General features: G+C 30.4%; 11 protein-coding genes across 11 annotated transcripts; 5 read left to right on the top strand and 6 right to left on the bottom strand. All coding sequences in view use genetic code 12, as the record gives it.

Moving 5' to 3' along the window:
• Window positions 1–111: 111 nt before the first annotated feature.
• On the bottom strand, window positions 112–3,873 carry SMC1 (cohesin subunit; the record flags this gene model as incomplete). Its single annotated transcript, XM_002545903.1, has 1 exon — window positions 112–3,873. One exon carries the CDS (start codon window positions 3,871–3,873, stop codon window positions 112–114), a length of 3,762 nt encoding a protein of 1,253 aa, XP_002545949.1.
• An 816-nt stretch (window positions 3,874–4,689) lies between these two features.
• CTRG_00729 (uncharacterized protein) lies at window positions 4,690–6,876 on the top strand (the record flags this gene model as incomplete). The annotated part of the gene is made up of 1 exon (XM_002545902.1): window positions 4,690–6,876. One exon carries the CDS (start codon window positions 4,690–4,692, stop codon window positions 6,874–6,876), a length of 2,187 nt encoding a protein of 728 aa, XP_002545948.1.
• Window positions 6,877–6,935: 59 nt separating this feature from the next.
• Window positions 6,936–10,739, bottom strand: CTRG_00728 (uncharacterized protein; the record flags this gene model as incomplete). The annotated part of the gene is made up of 1 exon (XM_002545901.1): window positions 6,936–10,739. One exon carries the CDS (start codon window positions 10,737–10,739, stop codon window positions 6,936–6,938), a length of 3,804 nt encoding a protein of 1,267 aa, XP_002545947.1.
• Window positions 10,740–11,087: 348 nt separating this feature from the next.
• Window positions 11,088–11,975, bottom strand: CTRG_00727 (uncharacterized protein; the record flags this gene model as incomplete). The annotated part of the gene is made up of 1 exon (XM_002545900.1): window positions 11,088–11,975. One exon carries the CDS (start codon window positions 11,973–11,975, stop codon window positions 11,088–11,090), a length of 888 nt encoding a protein of 295 aa, XP_002545946.1.
• A 1,805-nt stretch (window positions 11,976–13,780) lies between these two features.
• Window positions 13,781–14,752, top strand: TAL1 (sedoheptulose-7-phosphate:D-glyceraldehyde-3-phosphate transaldolase; the record flags this gene model as incomplete). The annotated part of the gene is made up of 1 exon (XM_002545899.1): window positions 13,781–14,752. One exon carries the CDS (start codon window positions 13,781–13,783, stop codon window positions 14,750–14,752), a length of 972 nt encoding a protein of 323 aa, XP_002545945.1.
• Window positions 14,753–14,810: 58 nt separating this feature from the next.
• CTRG_00725 (uncharacterized protein) lies at window positions 14,811–15,194 on the bottom strand (the record flags this gene model as incomplete). The annotated part of the gene is made up of 1 exon (XM_002545898.1): window positions 14,811–15,194. The coding sequence occupies one exon, from the start codon at window positions 15,192–15,194 to the stop codon at window positions 14,811–14,813; it is 384 nt and encodes a 127-aa protein (XP_002545944.1).
• A 12-nt stretch (window positions 15,195–15,206) lies between these two features.
• On the top strand, window positions 15,207–15,731 carry CTRG_00724 (riboflavin kinase; the record flags this gene model as incomplete). Its single annotated transcript, XM_002545897.1, has 1 exon — window positions 15,207–15,731. One exon carries the CDS (start codon window positions 15,207–15,209, stop codon window positions 15,729–15,731), a length of 525 nt encoding a protein of 174 aa, XP_002545943.1.
• Window positions 15,732–15,894: 163 nt separating this feature from the next.
• Window positions 15,895–16,353, bottom strand: CTRG_00723 (uncharacterized protein; the record flags this gene model as incomplete). Its single annotated transcript, XM_002545896.1, has 1 exon — window positions 15,895–16,353. The coding sequence occupies one exon, from the start codon at window positions 16,351–16,353 to the stop codon at window positions 15,895–15,897; it is 459 nt and encodes a 152-aa protein (XP_002545942.1).
• A 789-nt stretch (window positions 16,354–17,142) lies between these two features.
• CTRG_00722 (uncharacterized protein) lies at window positions 17,143–18,885 on the top strand (the record flags this gene model as incomplete). The annotated part of the gene is made up of 1 exon (XM_002545895.1): window positions 17,143–18,885. The coding sequence occupies one exon, from the start codon at window positions 17,143–17,145 to the stop codon at window positions 18,883–18,885; it is 1,743 nt and encodes a 580-aa protein (XP_002545941.1).
• Window positions 18,886–18,957: 72 nt separating this feature from the next.
• On the bottom strand, window positions 18,958–20,097 carry PRP42 (mRNA splicing protein; the record flags this gene model as incomplete). Its single annotated transcript, XM_002545894.1, has 1 exon — window positions 18,958–20,097. One exon carries the CDS (start codon window positions 20,095–20,097, stop codon window positions 18,958–18,960), a length of 1,140 nt encoding a protein of 379 aa, XP_002545940.1.
• An 856-nt stretch (window positions 20,098–20,953) lies between these two features.
• CTRG_00720 (S-adenosylmethionine-dependent methyltransferase) lies at window positions 20,954–21,733 on the top strand (the record flags this gene model as incomplete). Its single annotated transcript, XM_002545893.1, has 1 exon — window positions 20,954–21,733. The coding sequence occupies one exon, from the start codon at window positions 20,954–20,956 to the stop codon at window positions 21,731–21,733; it is 780 nt and encodes a 259-aa protein (XP_002545939.1).
• Window positions 21,734–22,592: the final 859 nt, after the last annotated feature.

Here is a 22,592-nt window from a genome sequence, read left to right as displayed (position 1 = left end):
TCATTAGACTGCTGGTTAATTCTTTTGTATGACACATTTTGATGTACATTTTATAAATAAATATTAGATATAACATAACGACGTATTATTATTATTATTATGATTACACATTCAATTATCAACTCCATTTAAGGGGACTTCTTCATCGGAATATTCTCTTAAATCTAAAGTAACAGTTTTAGAACTATTCTCACGTTGTTCACGATAAATACCAACCAAAGCATCTGATTTTTCAAATAATGAATTCTTTAAAGATATAACAATAAATTGGAAATTTGGTCCAGCATATTTTTTGATATAATTACCTATTCTACCAACATTTGCATTATCTAAAGCAGCATCAATTTCATCTAAAACAAAAAATGGTGATGGTTGATAAGAATGAATAGCAAATAATAATGCTAATGCTGCCATGGTTTTTTCACCTCCTGATAATAATTCCATATCTCTGAAACGTTTCATTGGTGGCATAGCATGATATTTAATACCAAATTCATAAGGTGTATCTTCATCTTCCAAGGTCAAATATGCTGATCCTCCTAATGGAGACATGGTTGATTTAGTCAATTCTTTATAAATTGAATCAATACATCCTGATATATGATTAAATGCTCCCATGAATTTATTATATCTATTATCTTGAACCTTTTTGAATTTCTCCAGAATTTGTCTTTCCCTTTGACGTGCAGTATTATAATCTTTGTCATAACTTCTTAATTTATTCTCAACTTCATGTAATCTTTCAACAGCTTTAGCATTCGGTGTAAGTTTTTCTAATTCACTAATGGTATCTTGTAATGAAACTTCTAATTCACCTTCTAATCTATGATTGAACGCTTCTTTATATTTCTCATCAAGTAGATCATAATCAAGTTCGATCTTATAAACTTCTTTAATTGAACTTTCTGAATCTTCACCAACTGATATGCTATCCAAATCTCCATCATTCAATGGTAAGTTGATATTTTGAATTTTACAATTTCTTAAAACATTAGCTCTTTCAGAATCAACCTTCAACAAATTCTCTTCCATTTGAGTAATTTCTTTAGTAAATGATGATAATTCCAGCTTCGTATCATTAAGATCAGTTTCAACAGATTTAGAAGTTTTTAATTTATTTTGCATTTGATTTTCAAATTGAACAATTTCACTTTTTAAAACTTCAAATTCCGCTTCAGCAATATCCAATTTATTTTCCAACACCTTCTTTTGTCTTGATAACTCGGATTCTTCTTCTTCTAAATTACCAATCATATCATTAACACCTCTTTCACGTTCTTCAGTTTCTTTACATCTAGCTCTTTCAAATTCTAATTTGTTTTCCAATACAGAAATTGCTTTAGAATATTGTGCTCTTTCTTTAGCACGGATTCTTAATGTACTACCATGCAAGTTTTCATAATCCTCGATACCATTAACAAATCCATATCTTTCACAGAATTCACCAAAGATCTCAGATTTTATATTCTTAATTTCATCATTGACTTTATCAATCTTTCCATCAACTTTCTTCGTCTCATTAACTTTATCTTGAATGGATTTTTCAAAACCTTTGAATAAACCAGTTTGAAATTCAATCTCAGTCTGTCTATCTTTGATAATTCTTTCAATGTTACTTTGCTGATTTCTCAAAACTGGCAATCTATCATCTAATGCATTTATCTCTTCAGCAATTAAATTAATCTCCAAATCCTTTGGTTTCTTTTCCTGTAGTTTAAATACTTCTTCACTCAATTCATCTTTAACTTCATTCAATCTAGCAAATTCTTGTTTATCCCAACTCAAACTTACATTTGATTTGTTTTGTTGCTGACCACCAGTCATTAGACCAGATTTATGAATCACAGATCCTTGTAAAGTAACAATTTTATTATCAAATCTTACATTCGATTGCCATTTCAATCTTCTTGCAGTATCAATAGTATCAACAACTAATGTATTTCCAATGATATAGTTCACAGCTGGTTCTAATGATTTATCTTGATAATCGACAATATCCACACCTGGCAAAGCAGACGAATGAACTGATCTTAAATAGTTCAAATTAATAGGATCGGGTTCTATTGAATCCAATGGAATGAATGTGGCAGTACCAGCTCTTCTTTCTTTCAATACTTCAATACATCTATAAGCAATAGCAGAAGTCTCAACAATAATACTATCAAAATTACCACCCAACAATGTTGCCAATGCTGGTTCGTATTTTTGTTGTGTGGGTCTCACCAATTCATAGACCAACCCCTTGATGGCACCTTGTGGGAATAATCTCTTTAAAGTTGCAACATTTTCTCTTAATTTCTTTTGCTTATTGGATTCTCTTTGTTGTGAGGATAATTCATCTAATTTAACCAAGACATCTCTCAATTTGGTATTTAATTTCAATTCCTCTTGGTTAAATCTATCCTTTTGTTTAATAAGATCATTTCTTGCATCAACTTTCTGGCTTTTTTTATCAAGAACATCCGTAATCTCTGTAATTACATCATGTAAATTGGCTTTCAAATCAGTCGAAATAATTGATTCTAATTCGGCAATTCTATTCTCAGCATTGGATCTTTGATTTTCAAGATTAGATTTTGTAGCTTTTAAACTGTCTTTGTCATTGAGCAATAAAGATACTTGCTCTTCCAATTCAGATCCTGAACCAGCTAAAAATTTAGATCTCAATTCTTCATATTCCTTTTGACCTTCTGGAGAAATACTGGTTGTAGATGCTACTGATGCACTGATTTTATTTTGGAAATCAGTAAACAATTTCTGTGCGTCTTTTAATTGTTTTTCTACCGAGTTAACTTGTTTTCTTTGTCGAATGATATCTTTACCTAAATCAGCAACCTTCTCCTTATAAGTTCTTATTTTCTTTGATACTGATCTTTTGTTGGCTTCAATAGGAATCAAATCTCTCTTAGTAGAATCAATTTTGGTCTGAGCATTTTCAACTTCCTGTTGATGTTCTTTCAAACTCAACACACTTGAAGAATAGTCAGCCATCAATGATTTATAAGTTTTTTCCTTGTTAGATAAAGATTTCTTGACCAGTTTCAATTCTTCCTCTTTGGCTTTGATCTCTTTCACAAGCTGGTTATGTTTCTTTTCATTATGGAATAGTTTGTACAAGTTGATTTTTTTGACAATATCATTTTTCAATATAATTTTTTCTTCAAATTGTTGTTGTTCAACCATTTGTTCTTTATATTGTTTTGATTCTGAATTAAGGGTTCTCTTTCTTGAAAATACAGAAATGGTAACTTCATGGGCCTTTTCTTTTTCTTCTTTTAATTTCTCATATTCTGCAATATACTCAGTAGATCCACTAATATTTTCAATCAATTTAGTTAATGCTTTAGGATTTTGTGAAGCAATAGCTTCAACATCACCTTGGAAAACCAAAAAATTTCTAGCTTTAATCAAAATATTCTCCTGTTTCAAAACCATAGTAAAATTCAATTGTGTTACAGATATATCATTAATTCTATAATCACTATTTCCTGTGGTAGTAATTGTTCTTTTCAATTTTAAGATTTCACCATCATCTTTTTCATAAGTAGCTAAAACATAAGCGCTAGTTGGATCTTGTTCCGATGTATTGATTGTTGTATTATCTTCTCCCTGTTCTTCTTCTTCATCATCATCTTTTTCACCTTCAGGAGTAGGAGTGGATTTTCTTCCTCTGTATATCAAATCTTTTAAATTGTGGGATCTTAAATGGTATGAATTAACACCTAAAACAAATGAGATTGCATCCATCATATTTGATTTTCCTGCCCCATTTGGACCAATAATGGATGTGAAATAAGATGATCCAAATCCTATAACAGACTTTCCTTTATATGACTTAAAATTATATAGTTCTAATCCAATTAATCTACCCATGATTTCGTTTGTTTGTTCAACAACACATCAAGAATAAATATTGATACTTTATTTTTATTGTCGTTTTCGTTTTTTTTTTCTTTGCAAAGACGCGTTTTACTGGGTCGTGCGAATGTGAACAGAATTCCTAGTGAGGGGGGAATAAGCAGAGGACGTGTACCTACCTACATGCCAGAAATATAAGTGCATGAATATACTTCAATGACGAAAACCCAAAAAAGAAAAGGGTAGAGTAATCAAACTTGGTACCTGTTGGGAATCTTGATTGTTTCTTGATTAGATCGTACCTAACCTGGCCAAGAAATCGCTATCTGTGTGTGTAAATAGTGGACAAACAATATCTGTCAATTAAGCGCCAGATCTTATTCAACATTATCGGTTGATATTGCTACATTTCTTAGTATGAAACACTTTTCTTTTGTCTTTCATCTACCTAATCATATATTTAACCTTTAGAACACATTGCTTTTCATACGTTGTCTCTGATTTGCTGTGTTGAAGTGAGATAAATCCGAAGTTCGTTGATGGTGGTTCACTTTTTTTTTCTTATCGCCACGGAACCACGTTCCCGTCGACGTCCCCTCATGCCCAAACTCCGTTGCGTTGTGTGGCTCCGATTTTATTAATATTAATTTTTTTGTTTGTTTGTTTGTTTGTTTCCCTGCGGGATATTCCCTTGTGGCACCTGCATTCCTTGTAACAGCATATTTAATATTGACTCATCAGTTTTGATTTATTTCTTTCAAATTATATACACATTTTGATTGAATATTCTTAGATATTATCACCTATCAATCATTATCCTTCTAACCATAGATGACATACTCAGAGAAGCAACCATTATTAGAGAAATCAAGACGTTTCAATAATACCGATCATGAGGTTTCTATTCGATCATGTCCATTCTTTGAAAGTACAATCGGTTTAATCAACACTTTAAATCCATTTTATAACTGTTTATCCCCATTAACTAAACAATTATCTGATTCTCTGTTGGAAGATAATAATGTTTCTTGTTATTATTCAGATGATGATTCAGAATTGCCTGATTTGCCTTATTGTACTGATGAATGTCCCATTTATGTACCACAATCCAAATATACTCAAAAGGATAAACTTGATGAAATACGTAAACTAATGAAGAAATATAATATTGGTACTTATATAATACCTAGTGAAGATGCTCATCAATCTGAATATACTGCTTTAGCTGATAAAAGAAGAGAATATATTTCTGGTTTCACAGGTAGTGCCGGACTTGTTGTTATTACATTGACTAATGAAATTGATTTAACTGGTGATGCAATTTTATCTACTGATGGAAGATATTTTTTACAAGCTGAAAAACAATTAGATGGAAGATATTGGAAATTATTTAAACAAGGTTCTGCTGGATATAAACCATGGAATGAATGGGCGATTGAAAGTGCAATTAATAATAAATTTAGCAATGTTATTTCAACTGATCCAAGACTTATTAATGTTGCCGTAGGTGAATATTTCCAAAATCATGCCAAAATTTCAAGAAATTTCCAATTTAAACCTTTGTTACAAGTCAACTTGGTTGATGAAGTTTGGGGAAATGAACAACCTTCAAGATCATTTGATCCAGTTTATTATTGGGATTTGAAATATAGTGGTGAACATACAAATGATAAGTTAGATAGAATTAGAAAGATTATGAAAGAAAAAGGTAGTAATTACTATTTGGTTTCTGAATTAGATAGTATTGCTTGGTTGTTTAATCTAAGATCAGATACTGATATTCCATTTACACCCGTTTTCTTTTCCTATGCTTTAATTGAATTGGACTCCGTGACATTATACATCAACAAGAGCAAAATTGAAAAAGGAGATGATAGTCTTTCTGAATATTTATCAAGTATTGACAATTTAACTATTAAAGATTATGATAAATTTTTCAATGATGTTGCTGAATTGACACCTAAATCTTGGAAGAAAATTATCTTACCTACAAGATCTTCAACTACATTTGCATTATATGATATTATCATCAAATCATTTCCTAAAGAACTTATTGTTCATGATTCAATAATTGCAAATTTGAAAATATTTAAAAACAAAACTGAATTATTTAATGCCAAAATTGCCCAATATAAAGATTCTTTAGCTTTTATTTTATTTTCATCATGGTTAGAAGATCAATTAGTTAACAAGAAAGCAAAAATTTCTGAATATGATGCTGCTTGTAAGATTTATTCAATTAGAAAGAAATTACCAAATTTTAAAGGATTATCATATGAAACAATTTCATCAACTGGTGCAAATGCAGCAATAATTCATTATGCTCCAACAAAAGAAGAAAATCTGATTATTGATCCTAAAAAAATTTATTTAATTGATTCAGGAGCTCATTATCTTGAAGGTACAACAGATATAACTCGTACTTATAAATTTGGAAATGAAGGATTACGTGATTTAGATAAATTATATTATACATTAGTTTTAAAAGGAAATTTATCAGTTGGTATGGCAAAATTCCCACCAAATAATAAAAATACAGGAACTATTTTAGATTCATTTGCAAGACAACCATTATGGAATAAAGGATTAGATTATAATCATGGTACTGGACATGGAGTCGCAAGTTTTGGTCCTGTTCATGAAGGCCCATTATTTATTCTGACAACTACTGGTGGTCCATCAAATGGTTTATTTCAACCAGGTGCTATTTTAACTGATGAACCTGGATTTTATATTGATAATGAAGTTGGATTTAGAGTTGAAAGTGAATTAGAAATTATTAAATGTCATGATTCTTTAGGTAAAACAAGACAAGGTGAAAATTTCTTGGGGTTTAATTATTTAACTAAAGTTCCATTTTGTAAAAAATTAATTGATTTAAATCAATTATCTGGTGTTGAAATTGATTGGATTAATAAATATCATGAAAGTATTAGAAATGATTTTGGTGATAAACTATTAGAATTAAATGAAAAGAAAGCTTATGATTGGTTAATTAATGAAACTCAACCTTTGTAATCATAAATGTAATAATAATATAATCTGATTAGATAAATATAAATATATATGTATATTACTTAGTTATATTTAATTGAAGTAGAATAAAGTTTTGGAAATCCTAAACTTGTAGTTTTTGATTTAGCATTAGCAGGACGTTGAAAACTTCCTGGTCTTTTTAATCTATTTCCAATTCCTCCTCCTCCTCCTGTTGCAATACCTACACCACCACCATTACTATTAGTACTATTTGATATTTGTAATGGTTGTTGTAAATTTGAAGAAAACTTATTTGATATAAATGGTGAATTTTTAGGTAATGTTAATGCAGGTTTATGTGGAATATGATTCTTATCAATTGCACTTGGTCTTCTATATTGAGGTATTCTAATTGATGCAGCTGCAGTAGCAATAGATTGTGAATTCCATGAATTATTCTGTTCTTCTTGATTTTCTTTATTAGATCCATTAACTGCAATTTTAATTTGTTCTGGATCAATCTTGGTACGTCTTCTATCACCTGCCAAAATCAAGTCTGAAATACGTTTTGTAGTGCTGGCACTAGCTGTAGTTCCATCTGTAATTGCCATTCCTGGGGTGTTTGTAATTATATCCTTCACAATCTTACTGACAGCATTAATCACACTATCATTATTGGATTTGGTGGTTTCTTTATAAACAAATCCTGTAACACTTAGAGCAGCCACGGATGAAATTAACATTGCTTGTGAATTATCAAGTAATGAAGATCCAGCAAGTAAATTGAATAAATCAGTTAATGGTTTGGTTAGTTTCTCATCCTTTGACATCTTATCAACTTCAGATTGTACATTGGTTATGTTCTTCGTGGGTAACTTTTCTTGGATTTCTTTAATATTCTTTACTATTGCAGGACTGAACCTTGAACTGTGACAATTTTTCAAAAATACATTCATAACCTCATTGAAATAGACAAATATTGCACCAACTTCATCATCTTTGATTTCCTTTACAACCGATTTGGCATACCCAATAGGATCAAACGCAGTAATAATAGTTGTTAATAGATCCACAGATTTCTTATTCTCGACTTTATTACTATCATCTCCTAATTTAGTCTCGATAAATATTTTAGTCAATTGTAATGCCTTTAACATATCTTGTCTTGCATTATCTCTATAAGAGGCAACCACATCTTCAATGGCAGTTGATTTCTTCAAAAAAGGAGTTAAAGAACCGCCTGATGCTAATTCTTCAGTCATTTGTCTAATAACTTGTAATATATTAGCATCGGATAGTTCACCACTATTGATTCTAGAAGTCAAGGAACTAATGACAGTTGTTAATTGAGAAGTTACGGCAGGATTTGACAATAATGATGGTTTTCTCTGTGCTTCTGCCGTGACTACAGAAGGTCTGGTGGCAGGTGGTCTTGGAATAGTTGCCGTAGGCTTTGGTGGTTGAGGACGTGGTGTGGTAACTACAGGAGCTGATCTTGGATAGGATTTGAATGATGGTCCAGCAGTAGGTTTTGGTGATGCAAATTTGGGTCTTCTAGGTGGTATTGGTCTAGTGGTTGTCAATGGCGGCACTTGAATAGATGGTTCAAGTTCTAAATTAGAAAGTAACTCTTGTGGATGTTCCAATGCCATTTTGAATGCATTTTGTAAGATGTCATTCATTTCCAACTGCTCTAAATCCGCAATACCACCTGCTTGAATATCAGCCGTTTTCATTGCATTTGAAATAGCAGACTGCAATCTTCCATTTTCATTAGCATCTTTATTATCATCGGTGTATGCTTCTTTTTGGAAATGTTCCAACACACCAGCATCCAATTGAGGTAAACCAGGAATAAATGGTAATGGCGGGTTGAATTTATCATCCTTCAAATGATCCTGCACTTGATGGGATATTTCAACGGCCAAATTACGAATAGCGATTTCTCTACTAGTCAATTGAGGGGCTTTCTTGGCGGCCATAACAGATTTAAATGCCTGAGTAATTGCACTTTCCATATCCTCATTTCTAGGTTGTTGTTTTTTCTTACCTTTTGGTGCTTTCAAAGCTTGTTGAAATGATTGGGCAATTAATGCATTAAGATCATCATCATTTGGTTGATCATCTTTCTTGGCAGAAGTAGATAATGATTTGAAAGCTTCCCCAATGGCATTTTCCAATGCATTGTCAGTTTCATCTGGTGGTAAAGGAAGTGATTTATCTTTTCCCAGTTGTGGTAAAACATTCTTGAAAGCATTCCCTATAGCAGCATCCAAATCAATGTCCTCGTCAATACTATCTTTTGCTGAAATTTCCTTCTGAATTGGAGTGGAGTGTGCATCTTTATCGATAAGATGCTCAAATGCAGCACCAATAGCTTTGTCTAAATCCATAGAATCTATATCTATTGTCGCCTTCTCTTTGGATTCTTGTCTCTTGGCATCATTGACAGTCGATGACGGTATTGACGTGTCATCTTTCTCACCACCTCCCAAAATGTCATTGAAAGCATCTCCTATTGCAGCATCAAGATCAATAGCATCTGTTGAACTATCCTCAACAGAAGGTTTCGATACTACACTAACAGCTTCTTTCAAAGTAGTAGATGGAACATTCTCGATGGGTTTCGGGGTCTCTTTCTCTTTATTTCCTAAGATATTATTGAACACATCACCAATTGCCTCATCAAGATCCATATCATCGTCCGACTTGTCTTCGGTTGGTACCGCAGCGGGAATTTCCGTCTTGTCCTGATCTTTAGTGGGTGCAGGCACATCATCTGTGGCTTCCTTTGCTTTATCACTAGACATTAGATCTTTGAATGCATCTCCAATTGCTTCATCTAAATCGACTTCTTGCTCATCTTGCTCATCTTCATTCTCATTTGATTTCACCAGTTGAGGTTCCTTGACTGGTCCTGTATTTTCTGGACCACCGGAGATTGCATTTTGAAATGCCTGACCAATAGCAAGATCCAAATCTTCAAGGTCCTCGTTTGATTCAGCTTCATGAGCTGTGTTATCTTTCAACTCTGGTTCTTCTTTTTCAGGTAGTTCCTTTTCAACTGGTTTTGGCTCTGACTCTTGTTCATTGGATTTCAGTTCCTCTAGTAGATTGGTTTCCTTTGGTTCTGGACCTTCTGTCGCTTTTTCATCTGTTGAATGCTCCTCTATTGTTTGTTCTTCTGTTGGCTTCTCTCTCGGTAGGTCATTTGGTTGTTCTTCATTGGTAGATTCTCTTGCGGGTAGTTCTTCCTTATCTGGTTGAGTTGATTCTGGTTCTTTTGGGGATTTTTCCGGTAGACTAGTTACATTATCAAATGCTTGACCTATTAGATCTTCCAAATCCTCATCATCCGGTTCATCATAATGACTATCTGATTTTTGTTCATTGGCGTTATCCGTTTCATCATCTTGGTGTGATTTCTCCTTTTCCTTTTCCTTTTCTTCTTCTTCTTGTTCTGCTCTTTCTAGTAGTGTCGTACTTCTGGTTTCCTGTACTGTTTCTTTATCATGTGTTGTTTCTCCAAATACTCCACTGAAAGCTTCTCCGATTGCATCCTCTAGGTGATCTACTTCATTTGCTTTGTCTTCTTGTAGTTCTTCTTCTTCTTCTTCTTCTTGTTGTTGTTGTTTACTATTTGTTCCTCCAAACACGTCGTTAAAGGCATCACCTATGACATCATCTAAATCTAGTTCAATATCCTCTTGTGGTTCTTCCTCTTTATTGGGCACTTCTTCTTCTTCTTGATGTTGTTCTATCGGTAGTTGTTCTTCTTGTTCTTTATTTTGGTCATTGTTATTATCGGTTGGATTAAAATCAAATTGGTCAAAAACATCACCAATGGCATTTTCTAAATCTAAATCTTCACCTATTGATTGATCTGGTTGTAGCAGTTCACTCATTTTAAGACCTTATCAGTCTAATAATCTTGTTGTATATGGGTATTCCAAAATCTATTAGGGCAATATCCCTTAAAAGTGTGACTTGTGTTGCTTTTTTTCTTTTTTTCTTTCTTGCGGATATTGTTTTGATTTTCTCTCTTGTGATGGAGCAGGCAACAAACAACAACAATCACAGAGACAAAATTGTTGGTCGTGCAGGAACCGCGATTTTATGGGTTTTTTAAAAGAAAAACCACAAACCATAATCAATCAATCAATAGCTCTTTTTGTAAGAATAAATAATGTATATATATATATATATAATCTGATCTATGAAAGTTAATAATCAATTCTATTTGAGTACTTTTTTTATTCGTCTGAATCTTCCAGCAATACAGAAAAGTTAACCACTAAACCTAAATTACCATGACCTACAGCATCATATCCATCTTCTTTGATAACAAAATTAACATTGTTTAAAACATCATTGGCATAACGATTAACATTGAAATCAAATCTTGGTAAACACACTGAATAATTGGAATCTGCAAGTTTAAGATAATTAGTATCAAATTGCAAAATATACTTGACTCCCTTTTTATACGTGAATGTATCACATTTGGAGAAATTATGAAAATGTTTCTTTCTTGAATTAGGATCATTTGGAACTCCATCTAATTGATCTGACAAGTTTTCAACCAATTTTTTAGCATGAGGATCCACTACTGAGTTGCCATTATCGATTGCCATATACGTGAAACTGTTCAATCCAGGACCATATAAATAAGGCTTATCAGTGTATGCATCACCCTTAATTGAATCATTGATAAACCAATTGAAGATTTTTAAACCAGTGTTTAACAAAGTGGCAGGGACATATTCTTTAATGGAATAAGTGAAATCATTGCCAAAAATTAATGATGAACCTTTGATATCTTTATTTGGAGTGAATTCAATGTACATTCGTAAATTGCTTTCTACTTTTTCCTTTTCTGGAGGAGGAAAATCTATTTTTTCACCATTTAAGAATGTTTTATCTTCTAAATTGTATAAACTGTTTGATAAATGAGGTTTAGATCCATCGAATTTTTTAATGTTGATATATAATTTGAATAAACCAATATCTGAATTGACTTCTAATGGCTGTTCGGTGTTTACGGGAACAATCTGAAATCCTTTATCATAACTGTTACTTGCTTTAATGAAGAGACGTTTAGTAATTGGCATGGTTATTTTATAGAATAAATGAAAGAACATCCAAAAGGAAAAAAAAAAAAAAAACCAAAAAAAAAGGAAAAGGAAAAAAAAGCAAGTGAAATCTGTATTTATATCTATTAAACTAAAATGATCATGAAATCAGTGGTATAGTTCTTTTTTTTTTAGTTTGCTTTATTTTATGTGATGATATGAAAAAGAAGAAGGGCATTATCGGCAATAGATTGCTAATGACCGCTCTCTCTGTTTGTCTGTTAAGCTCGGTAATGTCTCATTTTGTATTGCCACTGTGAGTGATATGGTTTTTGAACAGAAGCACACGTCCCCTCTTTTACCCGTAAATGCAAATCGAAATCCAAATTCAAATCGAAATCCAAATTCAAATCGAAATCGAAATCGAAATCGAAATCGAAATCGAAATCGAAATCAAGAAAAGAAGAACCATATGTAATTTGGATGAAGCATTGGTTAAATGCTAATCGCAGTGGAAATATCGTAAATGTAAATCCGATGTGATTATGTTCCAAGACTAAACAAGAAATTGGTGATAGTTTATATAATCCTCCCCAAAATCCGGGTGTGTCAAAAATAAGCTCGATATTAATTTACATTTCCTCGGTGGATGTGTGAATTCAGTGCAGTATATCCGGGAAGATTGTAATTTTGTAAAAATAAATAAATTAATTGCTTTCCCTTTACTTTTGCTTTTGCTTTTGCTTTTGCTTTTGCTTTTGCTTTTAAATCTATGAGTAATATCACAGATGATCCACAAAAAGGAAAAAGAAAAAGGGAAATGGGTTTGTTCACCTATTCCGGAATTCGCAAAAAAGCAATTCGGAAGTTGGATACAAAATATTTTTATTCACTTATGTTGAATAATAATTGCCACCTTATTGATCTACTATTATTACTATTGTGTATTGTACTTTAGAACATTACAGTGTGTGTGTGTGTGTGTGTATGTCATGGAAATGCATTATTCACTAAACAAGAAACGGCAGGTAAACAATTTCTTCTTCTTCTTCTTCCTTCTACCTTCTACCTTCTTTCGAGGGAGGAGGGGGGCGTGTACCTTGCACGACATTTTTTTCTGGTATTGTCAGAATGTGTAACAGACATCTTTCTCATTTTTAGTAATTCATTATGTAAATTTATATTTTACTAGGTTATTTGTAATAATGCACCAGCAGCAATTACAGCACCTCCTTTAATCATATCATTTTTAAGGAGGTGATGATCTGAGCAACATGTGTTGTTCTCATGATCTTGTCGTTGTCTCTGTCTCTGTCTCGTGGAAATGCCCACAATTTGAACGATCGCTCAATTTCCGACTTCACTTTGATTCATAGTGAAGGGTGGTAGAGAAAAACGTGAAACGTGTATTTAGAGGGTCCCTGTTGTAGACAATTCGACATGTGGCGATGAACAAGTCATAGTAAGAAACAATCGAATCGGATTGAATCGAAATGAGTTGAATTGAATCAATAGAAGAATATTAATTAGTTGTAAATTAACAATAACCACTCCAATATTCTACTGATCCTTGTGGTCCGAAAAATCTGTTGTTGTTTTAATTTCCCAAGGAGAAGTTGAAATCCCCCACCTAATTTTTCACGCACTAACAAACCGGAATAAAAGAAACGACTTCCATGCGAAAAAATAAAAAAAAAAAAAAGAAAAATGGCAACCAACAAACAAACAAAAGAAAAAGAAAAAAAAAACTATAAATTCATCAGGATTTCTCCCAACAATTGAAATTAATCTTTAAATTTTTTCTATTTTTCTTTTCCTTCTTCTTTCTGTTATCAATCAAATCAACTTCAATTGATTAATACTATATATACACAATGTCCTCAAACTCATTAGAACAATTAAAAGCTACCGGTACTACCATTGTCACCGATACTGGTGAATTCGAACAAATTGCCAAGTACAAGCCACAAGATGCCACCACCAACCCATCCTTGATCTTGGCTGCCGCTAAAAATCCAGACTACGCCAGTGTCATTGATGTTGCCATTGAATACGCCAAAGAAAAAGGTTCTACCCCAAGAGAAAAGGCTGAAGTTGCCCTCGATAGATTATTGATTGAATTCGGTAAGAGAATCTTGGACATTGTTCCAGGTAGAGTCTCAACTGAAGTTGATGCCAGATTATCCTTTGACAAAGAAGCCACCATCAAAAAGGCTTTGCAATTGATTGATTTGTACAAAGCTCAAGGTATTGACAAGAGCAGAATTTTGATCAAGATTGCTTCCACTTGGGAAGGTATCCAAGCTGCTAGAGAATTGGAATCTAAACACGGTATTCACTGTAACTTGACTTTGTTGTTCAACTTTGCTCAAGCTGTTGCTTGTGCTGAAGCTGGTGTTACTTTGATTTCCCCATTCGTTGGTAGAATCTTGGACTGGTACAAAGCTTCTACTGGTGAAACTTATACTGCTGAAACCGACCCAGGTGTCAAATCTGTTAAAGAAATTTACACTTACTACAAGAAATACGGTTACAACACCATTGTTATGGGTGCTTCTTTCAGAAACACTGGTGAAATCAAAGCCTTAGCTGGTGTTGATTTCTTGACCATTTCTCCAAAATTATTAGAAGAATTGTACAACTCTACTGATGCTGTTCCAACTGTTTTGGATGTTGAAACCGCTAAAGCTTCTGATATTGAAAAAGTCACTTTTGTTGATGATGAAGCTGCTTTCAGATTTGCATTAAATGAAGATGCCATGGCCACTGAAAAATTATCCCAAGGTATCAGACAATTTGGTAAAGACGCTGTCACTTTATTGACTGAATTGGAAAAAAGATTTTAAATGATGAATAATAATGTATAAATTGATTTGTTGCCTTCGCTTCTTACGAGTATTTAGTTTAATATAACTTTTTTTTTGGATAAAAGAAATATATATATATAATTGATAAATTTTTTACAGAAAGGTGTATCGGTATATAAAATGTTGAAACTTCCGGATTTGGGGGGCACAAAACAGTATAGTGATGTAATTGATTAGTAAGATGAGACCGGATATGGTAAAGACACTGCACGAGAAAGGTCGGAAATCGAATCGTGCTACAGGGTGGGTGGGTGTCTGTCCGTGCGTGTGTCAGAGGAGAATATCCAACAACTTTAAACCAAAAAGCGAATACAAGAAAGAAAAAAAATAAAGAAAGGGCGATAATATAAAAATTAATGTTCGATTTTTCCGATTGATCTACACTTATTCCATAGTAATAGTATCTCCATTCATACATCATCAATATTTGCAAATGACAGTTCAACCACAGACAGATATTATATATCCTATTAAACAGAACTCATCAATAATAGCAGGATTTGGAAGAGGATCATCAGAATTAGGTATTCCAACAGCAAATGTACCTATTAATGAAGAACTTAATAAATTATCAACTGGGATTTATTATGGATGGTGTAAATTAATTCCATTAACTTCACAATGTGATGAAATTAAAAAAAGAATAGATGGTAAAGAAGTTTTATTTAATCATGGAAATAATTTAACTAATGAAGAAATTAAAGTATTTCCAATGGTTATGTCAATTGGTTGGAATCCTTATTATCATAATAAAGATAAAACTGCTGAAGTTCATATAATTCATAAATTTAATAAAAATTTTTATGGTTCTAAAATTGAATATGTTGTATTGGGATATATTAGACCAGAATTGAATTTTAATTCTGTTGATGAATTAATTCAAACTATTAATGATGATATTAAATATGCTAAAGATAAATTAGAAAATGATGATAAAAATGGTAATGAATATTTTTAATGATTATGTATCAAGTAGTTATTCCGTGATGATAGATTTTATTATATACGTTTAATTTAATTAGATGTTAATTTTATTGGTGATTCATATGTATTCGTCTGTCTAATCTACGTAAAAGAGTGTTTGGGTAGCATAAAGTCATATAAGCAAGGGGTATCTTTAATCATGAAAGTCTAGAAAGGTCATTATTTGCAGTAAAGTGATCTTTCCAGGATTTATCATACTGCAGTTGTTGTTCATTAGCTTGGTTATTTCTTTTATTAACAATAGGAAAACAACAAATTGGTTCTGGGACAAAATCCCAACAATTCTTAAATAGATCAATATGATTATCTATCGGAGATTGGTTTTCTTGTTTGTCATCGTCATCCTCTTCATCAATATCAACAGTTATATTATCTATTTCTAATTTTGATCTATCATTCTGGGTTGAGTCATATTTTGTTATTCTTAAATTTTTATTCATGGTAGTTGTGTCAAGATCCAATTTTGCTAATCGGTGATTAATCTCATCTAATGATCTGGTATTATTTTGCAATCTGATCCGTCTGATTTTATTAGGAGTAGTATAACTTGAGGTTCTAATATCTTTCACATTTGTTACCCTTGAATTCACCAACATAATCAATAAACTAGTTCTATTCTTATAACATAAAGAGTAAAGTGGCAAATAAAAAAAAAATTGATTAAATTGGATGTACGTTAAAAGCAAAACCTAGTTTTTAAACATTGTCGATATTTATCTTCTCCCCCCTCCCCCATATGATTTCTACTGAGTTTAGAACAATGATCACACATCACGTGCGAGCATACTTTATCTATCCACACGACCGAACAGCCTAAACCCTGTTTCTATTTGACTTAACTTGTACACTTATCATTATCTAAATAACTTGACTTCCAGATGATGTAAAAGTGATGTGTAACGGATTGTATCGGATTGTATCGTATAGATCATAGTCCCAGGAGACATTATATTAAGTGGGTGAAATGTCGTGGGAGCAAAATTTGAGGCTGAAACTTCATTGAAGGTCATTTGCAGTTTTTTCCCTCATTCCTTTGCTTATCATCACCATCACCATCATCATTATTATTATTATTGCTTTCCGTTTTTTTTATTGTGCCTCTCTCAATTCAGATGGATAGAACATAAAATAAAACTTAAATAAAATTTCATATCTACTTTTATTCTGGCAATAACAAACCTCATTAAAGTTTCAGGGTTACTACTACTGCTACTACTACTACTATTGATATTACTATTACTATTACTAATTTTCCTTATTTAAATTACGAAATTATCCATTAACCTAAATTTCAAGTGTTTTTTTTTTTGTTTTCCTTATTCTTACATCATTATCATTATCATCAATATCAATATCACAATTAGCAAAACTATTCTTTAAATCAAATGCTACTAAATATATTAGAAGAAGAGACATCCCAATGTACATTACCATCATCAGGTAAACATATCTGTTCATATATTCAAAACAATTGTGATTACAATTATTTTAAAATTTCCACATTATATTATTGTAAATATCACAATACAACTACCTTAATAATTATATCATTTTTTATTCTACTATCTTTAATACTTATATTAATATCCCTAAGTATTCTTGTTTCAAATTATTTATTTAAAAATTTAAATTGTTTAACAACTCAACTTAATTTAAATAGTCAAATATTATCATTTATTCTTATTCCTTTAACAAATTCACTTCCTGATTTATTAAATTATTATATTGCTTTAAAATCAGGATCTGTTGATCTTGTTATTGGTCAATTAATGGGATCTTTATTAATAATGTTTACAATTATAATTGGTTTAATATGTATTTTAACATCGGGTTATTTTATTGAACATCCTAAAATTTTAATGTTGGATTTATCAATATTATTAATTATAATGATTTTATTTCTGGAAATATTATCTGATGGTAAAATAACTCAAAGTGAATGTTGGTTAATGATTGCAAGTTATTTAATTTATATTTTATTTTTAATGTTTTTTGATAAAGATAAATTAAAAGAATTTGATGAAGAAGTATTAATTGAATATAATGATCATCTGCATTTATATGAACATCCTTATAATATTGAAGATGCTGTTAGTATATTATCCCATGAAGATGTAACTAGTTATGGATCAATTAAAAGTGTTTCAAGATTAAATTCCCCATCTATCATTGTTGATTATAATAATGATATTGATAATGATATTACTGGGATGTCATCAAATTCTTTACAAGTTCCAGGCAAATCATTCCATCATTCATTACATTCTGATTCATCATCATCGGATAAATCACCCTTGTTAGTTTCTCAAAATGATCTTGATATAACTATTAATTCTGACTATGACGATGAGGAGGAGGTGGAGGAATATCTCGATAACTCGGATCTTGAGGATGAAATATTAATTGTTCCACAACAAAAACAATCTATAATTCAAAAATTTTTAAATCTTATTGATTTCACATTTTCATTAACAATTCCATATCATAAACATATTGAATCTAAACATAAACAATTAATTATAATTTGGTATATTTTTGAAACTTTTTTAATATTCAATTATCAATTTTTCCAATTATCATTTATTTATTCAATACCATTATCATTATTGATTTATCTGATAAATAAAATTTTCAAAATTCCAAATAATTTAAAAATAATTTTGATTTCATTTATTGGATTATCTTCAAGTTTAATTATAATTTCAAATGTTGCTATATTAACTCTTTATTTATTGAAAAATTTAGGTTTAATTTTAAAAATTTCAGATTATTTATTAGGTTTATTGGTTTTTTCATTAAGTAATTCATTAAATGATACAATTACAAATTTAACAATATCAACTAAAATTAATCCAATTCTTGGAATAAATAGTTGTATTGGAACCCCATTATTAATTATATTATTAGGAATTGGAGTAAATGGTTTAATAATGACTTTGAAAACTGGTAAATCTATTGATTTTCATCTTACTCAAAATGTAATTATAAGTACTGTGGGATTATTAACAAGTATTTTATTATTGATTATTTATCTACCTTTAAACAATTATAAAATTGATAAAAAAATTGGTGGAATTTTGGTACTGCTTTATTTTTTAATAACAATAGTTCAAGTCTATCTAGAATAACAAAAGAAAGGATGGGACATTATATTTAACACGTTTTATTTCATTATTAGCACTTGTAATTAATATATAAATTCACTTTTCAATTAGTTTTTTAACTTGCATAACTTTTTCTTGAATAACTAATGGAATGTTTGTATTGAATTGTAAATACCCAATCAATAAATTAATAGCTCTTTGATAATTTTTCAAATAAATTTCCAAATCAACTAATTTAATTAATACTTTATAATCATTATTAACATACCTTAATGCATCATTTAATGATTTCCTTGCTTGATTAAATTTGTTATGATAGATATAAAAATCAGCTAATTTTAACCATATTACTTCATTTGTAGTTTCTTTATAAATCCATCGATAATAAACCAATTCAATAAATTTATTTGGATATTGTTTAATTTCAAGATATTCAATATATCCTAACCATGCTTCAATATCTTGTATTGACATTGTTTTCCTCTTTGTAATTAGTTTTTTTTCAAAATTATATAATTCAAAAGTATGAAATTGAGTTGAAATATAAGCATCAGTAAATCTTTTCTTTAATTCAGCAAATAATTTCTTATCAATTTTATAATTATCATTGGGAAGAATATATTGAAGTTTATCTTTAGCTAATTTTTCATCTTTAGATAATTTATCAATTAAATCAAACCATTTTTTATAAAAAAATCCATAATTGTATAAAGGAATTTCAAGTATTATTCTTAATAATATAAAATACTTTTTTTCAAATTCATTATTATCATTTTTATAATTATCTAAAAATTCCAAATATAATTCATAAAATTCAGATGAATAAAAATGAAATCCAATAAAACTTCTTGATTTTTCAAATAATTTTAATATAGAATCAATATTATTACTTATAGTTTCAATTTTAAATTTCAAAAAATCAATCCATAATTCAATACACCATGGTGAAATATCTAAACTTTTTAAATAAATTTCATTAGCTTGATTAGTATTCCCAAGTTTAAATTCCCAATTTGCATATTTCATCCAATATTTAAATTCAAACGGATATTTATTTAAAATTGATTCATATGATGTTTTTAATAATTTGATTTGTTCAGATGAAGATGATTTTGTTATTGGTTTTTTATCTATTGTTTCTGATGACAGGATTAATTCTTTCCAAAGATCAAGATTATTGGGATCTTGAATTAATTCAGTTGATATTTTATTCCATTTAGCATTTATTAGTGACATTGGTTGTATAGGATTGATGATGGTTGTATTTTTGATAACTTTGTTGAGAGATGTTGTCTCGAATTTTTTTTTTTTTTTTTTTTTGCAACGAGATTTTTTTTTTCTCTCTCTTTGGGTTGTCTGTATGGTTTACCAATGATGTTGCCAAATCTACAAACAAATGTAAGTTATACACGATGATAAACTGTTGGTATGCTAAAGGTTATCCATTGCAATACTGTCTATTTCTACATAACATTAGTTAAATTGTGGCAAATTTAAAAATTTGCGCCCTGTATCGAATTCATCAAGACTTCAAGATCAGAGTTGTCGAATGGTGTTTTCATCTCACAACCATCTACAACTTAGAAACATATTATCGAAATTGAATGATGACCCATATGTCCAATTGTTAAACTTCTATTGTTTATTGTGCTTTGATGAGGAGAAGCAGAGTTGTAAACAATTCTTTGGACCAAACAATGCATTTCTTGAGTTGACTGTTCAGCATCGGAGTAAACACATGCTCAACCTCATCTTGCTAGTAACGACAGGCATCTCCCCGTCCTCTATTTGTATACAAATAATTATGGTTTCCAATTAGTGTTATAACGTGAATAACTCTCATATTGTCATTACAACTAACGAATAAATCACACTACTGGTCATCTTCTACTCCTCCTCCTCTTCCTCCTACTCTTCGTATTCTCTAGTGGAAGAAAAAAAAAATGCAAAAACTCAATTCTAACATTTCATAGAAAGAAAAAAAAAAAAATTCAAAATCATACACTTATACTCTTTTGTTAGTTACTGTTGATACTAAACCATTAATTCACACATTCATTTTTTTATATATATTAAACTTAGGAATTAGATCATGTCAGATGATGAAATATCAATAGAGGGAAATCTTTTTGATGAACCAGAAGGATTTCTTAAAGAAGTTCCAGAATCACATTTTTCAACATATAAACGAAAATTATCAAATGTTTCACCACAAGAAATTACTTTGAAATTAGTTGGATCGAGTCCTTTATGGGGTCATCTTTTATGGAATGCAGGTATTTTTACTGCTGATTATTTAGATAAACATTCAAATGAATTAATTAAAGATAAAAAAATTTTAGAACTTGGAGCTGCTTCTGCATTACCAAGTTTAATTTGTTCAATTAATGGAGCTAAAGAAGTTATTAGTACTGATTATCCAGATCCTGATTTATTATCTCATATTGAATATAGTTTTAAAGAATTGGAAAAGAAAACTAAATTAAGTGATTATAAAGTTAAAGGATATATATGGGGACAAGATTTAGGAGAATTGATATTTAATGAAGAAGATAGAGAATTAAAAGAAGATGAAAAATTTGATTTAATTATATTATCAGATTTAGTATTTAATCATTCTGAACATCATAAATTATTAAATACTTGTCGTAAAGGTTTAAAGAAAAATGGTAAATGTTTGGTTGTTTTCAGTCCTCATAGACCTCATTTATTAAATGATGATTTACAATTTTTTGAAACTGCAAAAGAATATCAATTCAAACCTGAAAAAATCGATTTAGTTACTTGGACTCCAATGTTTGAAGAAGATGAAGAAACTGTTGAAATTAGATCTAGAGTATATTCTTTCTTTTTAATACCTGAATGGAATTAATCCAATTCATTTAATAGATTAATATTACATTTACATTTACAATTCGAAGTTCTTTTTCTTTTTAACTCTTATAAAAAATTGTTGTTTATTAAAGAAAATTTAACAAAAAGTAAATTTAAAAGATCATGTATATAAATAATGATATCAATCCTTCATGAAATTCGTCAACCCTTTTGATAAACCTCTTTTTTTTATTATACTATGAAACAAAGTAAAAATTAAGGCACCCCCATTAAAACAAAATAAAAAATGAAAAAACTATTATATTACAATATGAAATTTAATTCAGTTCTTTAATCTTTTAATCAAATTTATTGAGAAGCTGGAGATGGGTTCATCTTTCTTTTACCGTTGGTTAAAGTAACGTTAACAAATCTTCTAGTGTACTTTAATCTCATGTAAGCTCTACCTTTTGGTTGTTTTGGTTTTTCTTGTTTTTCAACTTTTGGAGTTTGAGATTTAACTTTACCAGCACGAGCTAAGGAACCGTGAACTTTACCCTATAAGATAAAAAAATTATAATGTTAGTATTCATGTTGTTATAATTGTGAATTCCAAAATTTAAACTGAATCTCTATCTTCATATTGCTCCCTCTCATCTTGTTTTCTTCTTTATTCCCTCCCCCATTTAACCTATCAAATAATCATTCCTTCTGTCATGATAATATCCATCGTGGTTGATTCATTCAGTTATTTTGACTCATATGGTGTGGTTTCACATACCATTTTGACGTGATTTAGTGTATATGGTGTATTAAGAACTCTCTATTAAAAAGTGGCCAAACTTGATTTTTTTTTTTCTATTTTGTTAATGCTGTGGAATCCGCGCAAGGTAGGAAGGAACTGTGTGTGTGTGTGA

The sequence above is a fragment of the Candida tropicalis genome (genome assembly GCF_000006335.3).
Source record: "Candida tropicalis MYA-3404 genomic scaffold supercont3.1, whole genome shotgun sequence".
In the NCBI taxonomy this organism is placed as follows: domain Eukaryota; kingdom Fungi; phylum Ascomycota; class Pichiomycetes; order Serinales; family Debaryomycetaceae; genus Candida; species Candida tropicalis.
This window is presented reverse-complemented; position numbering and strand designations above follow the sequence as displayed.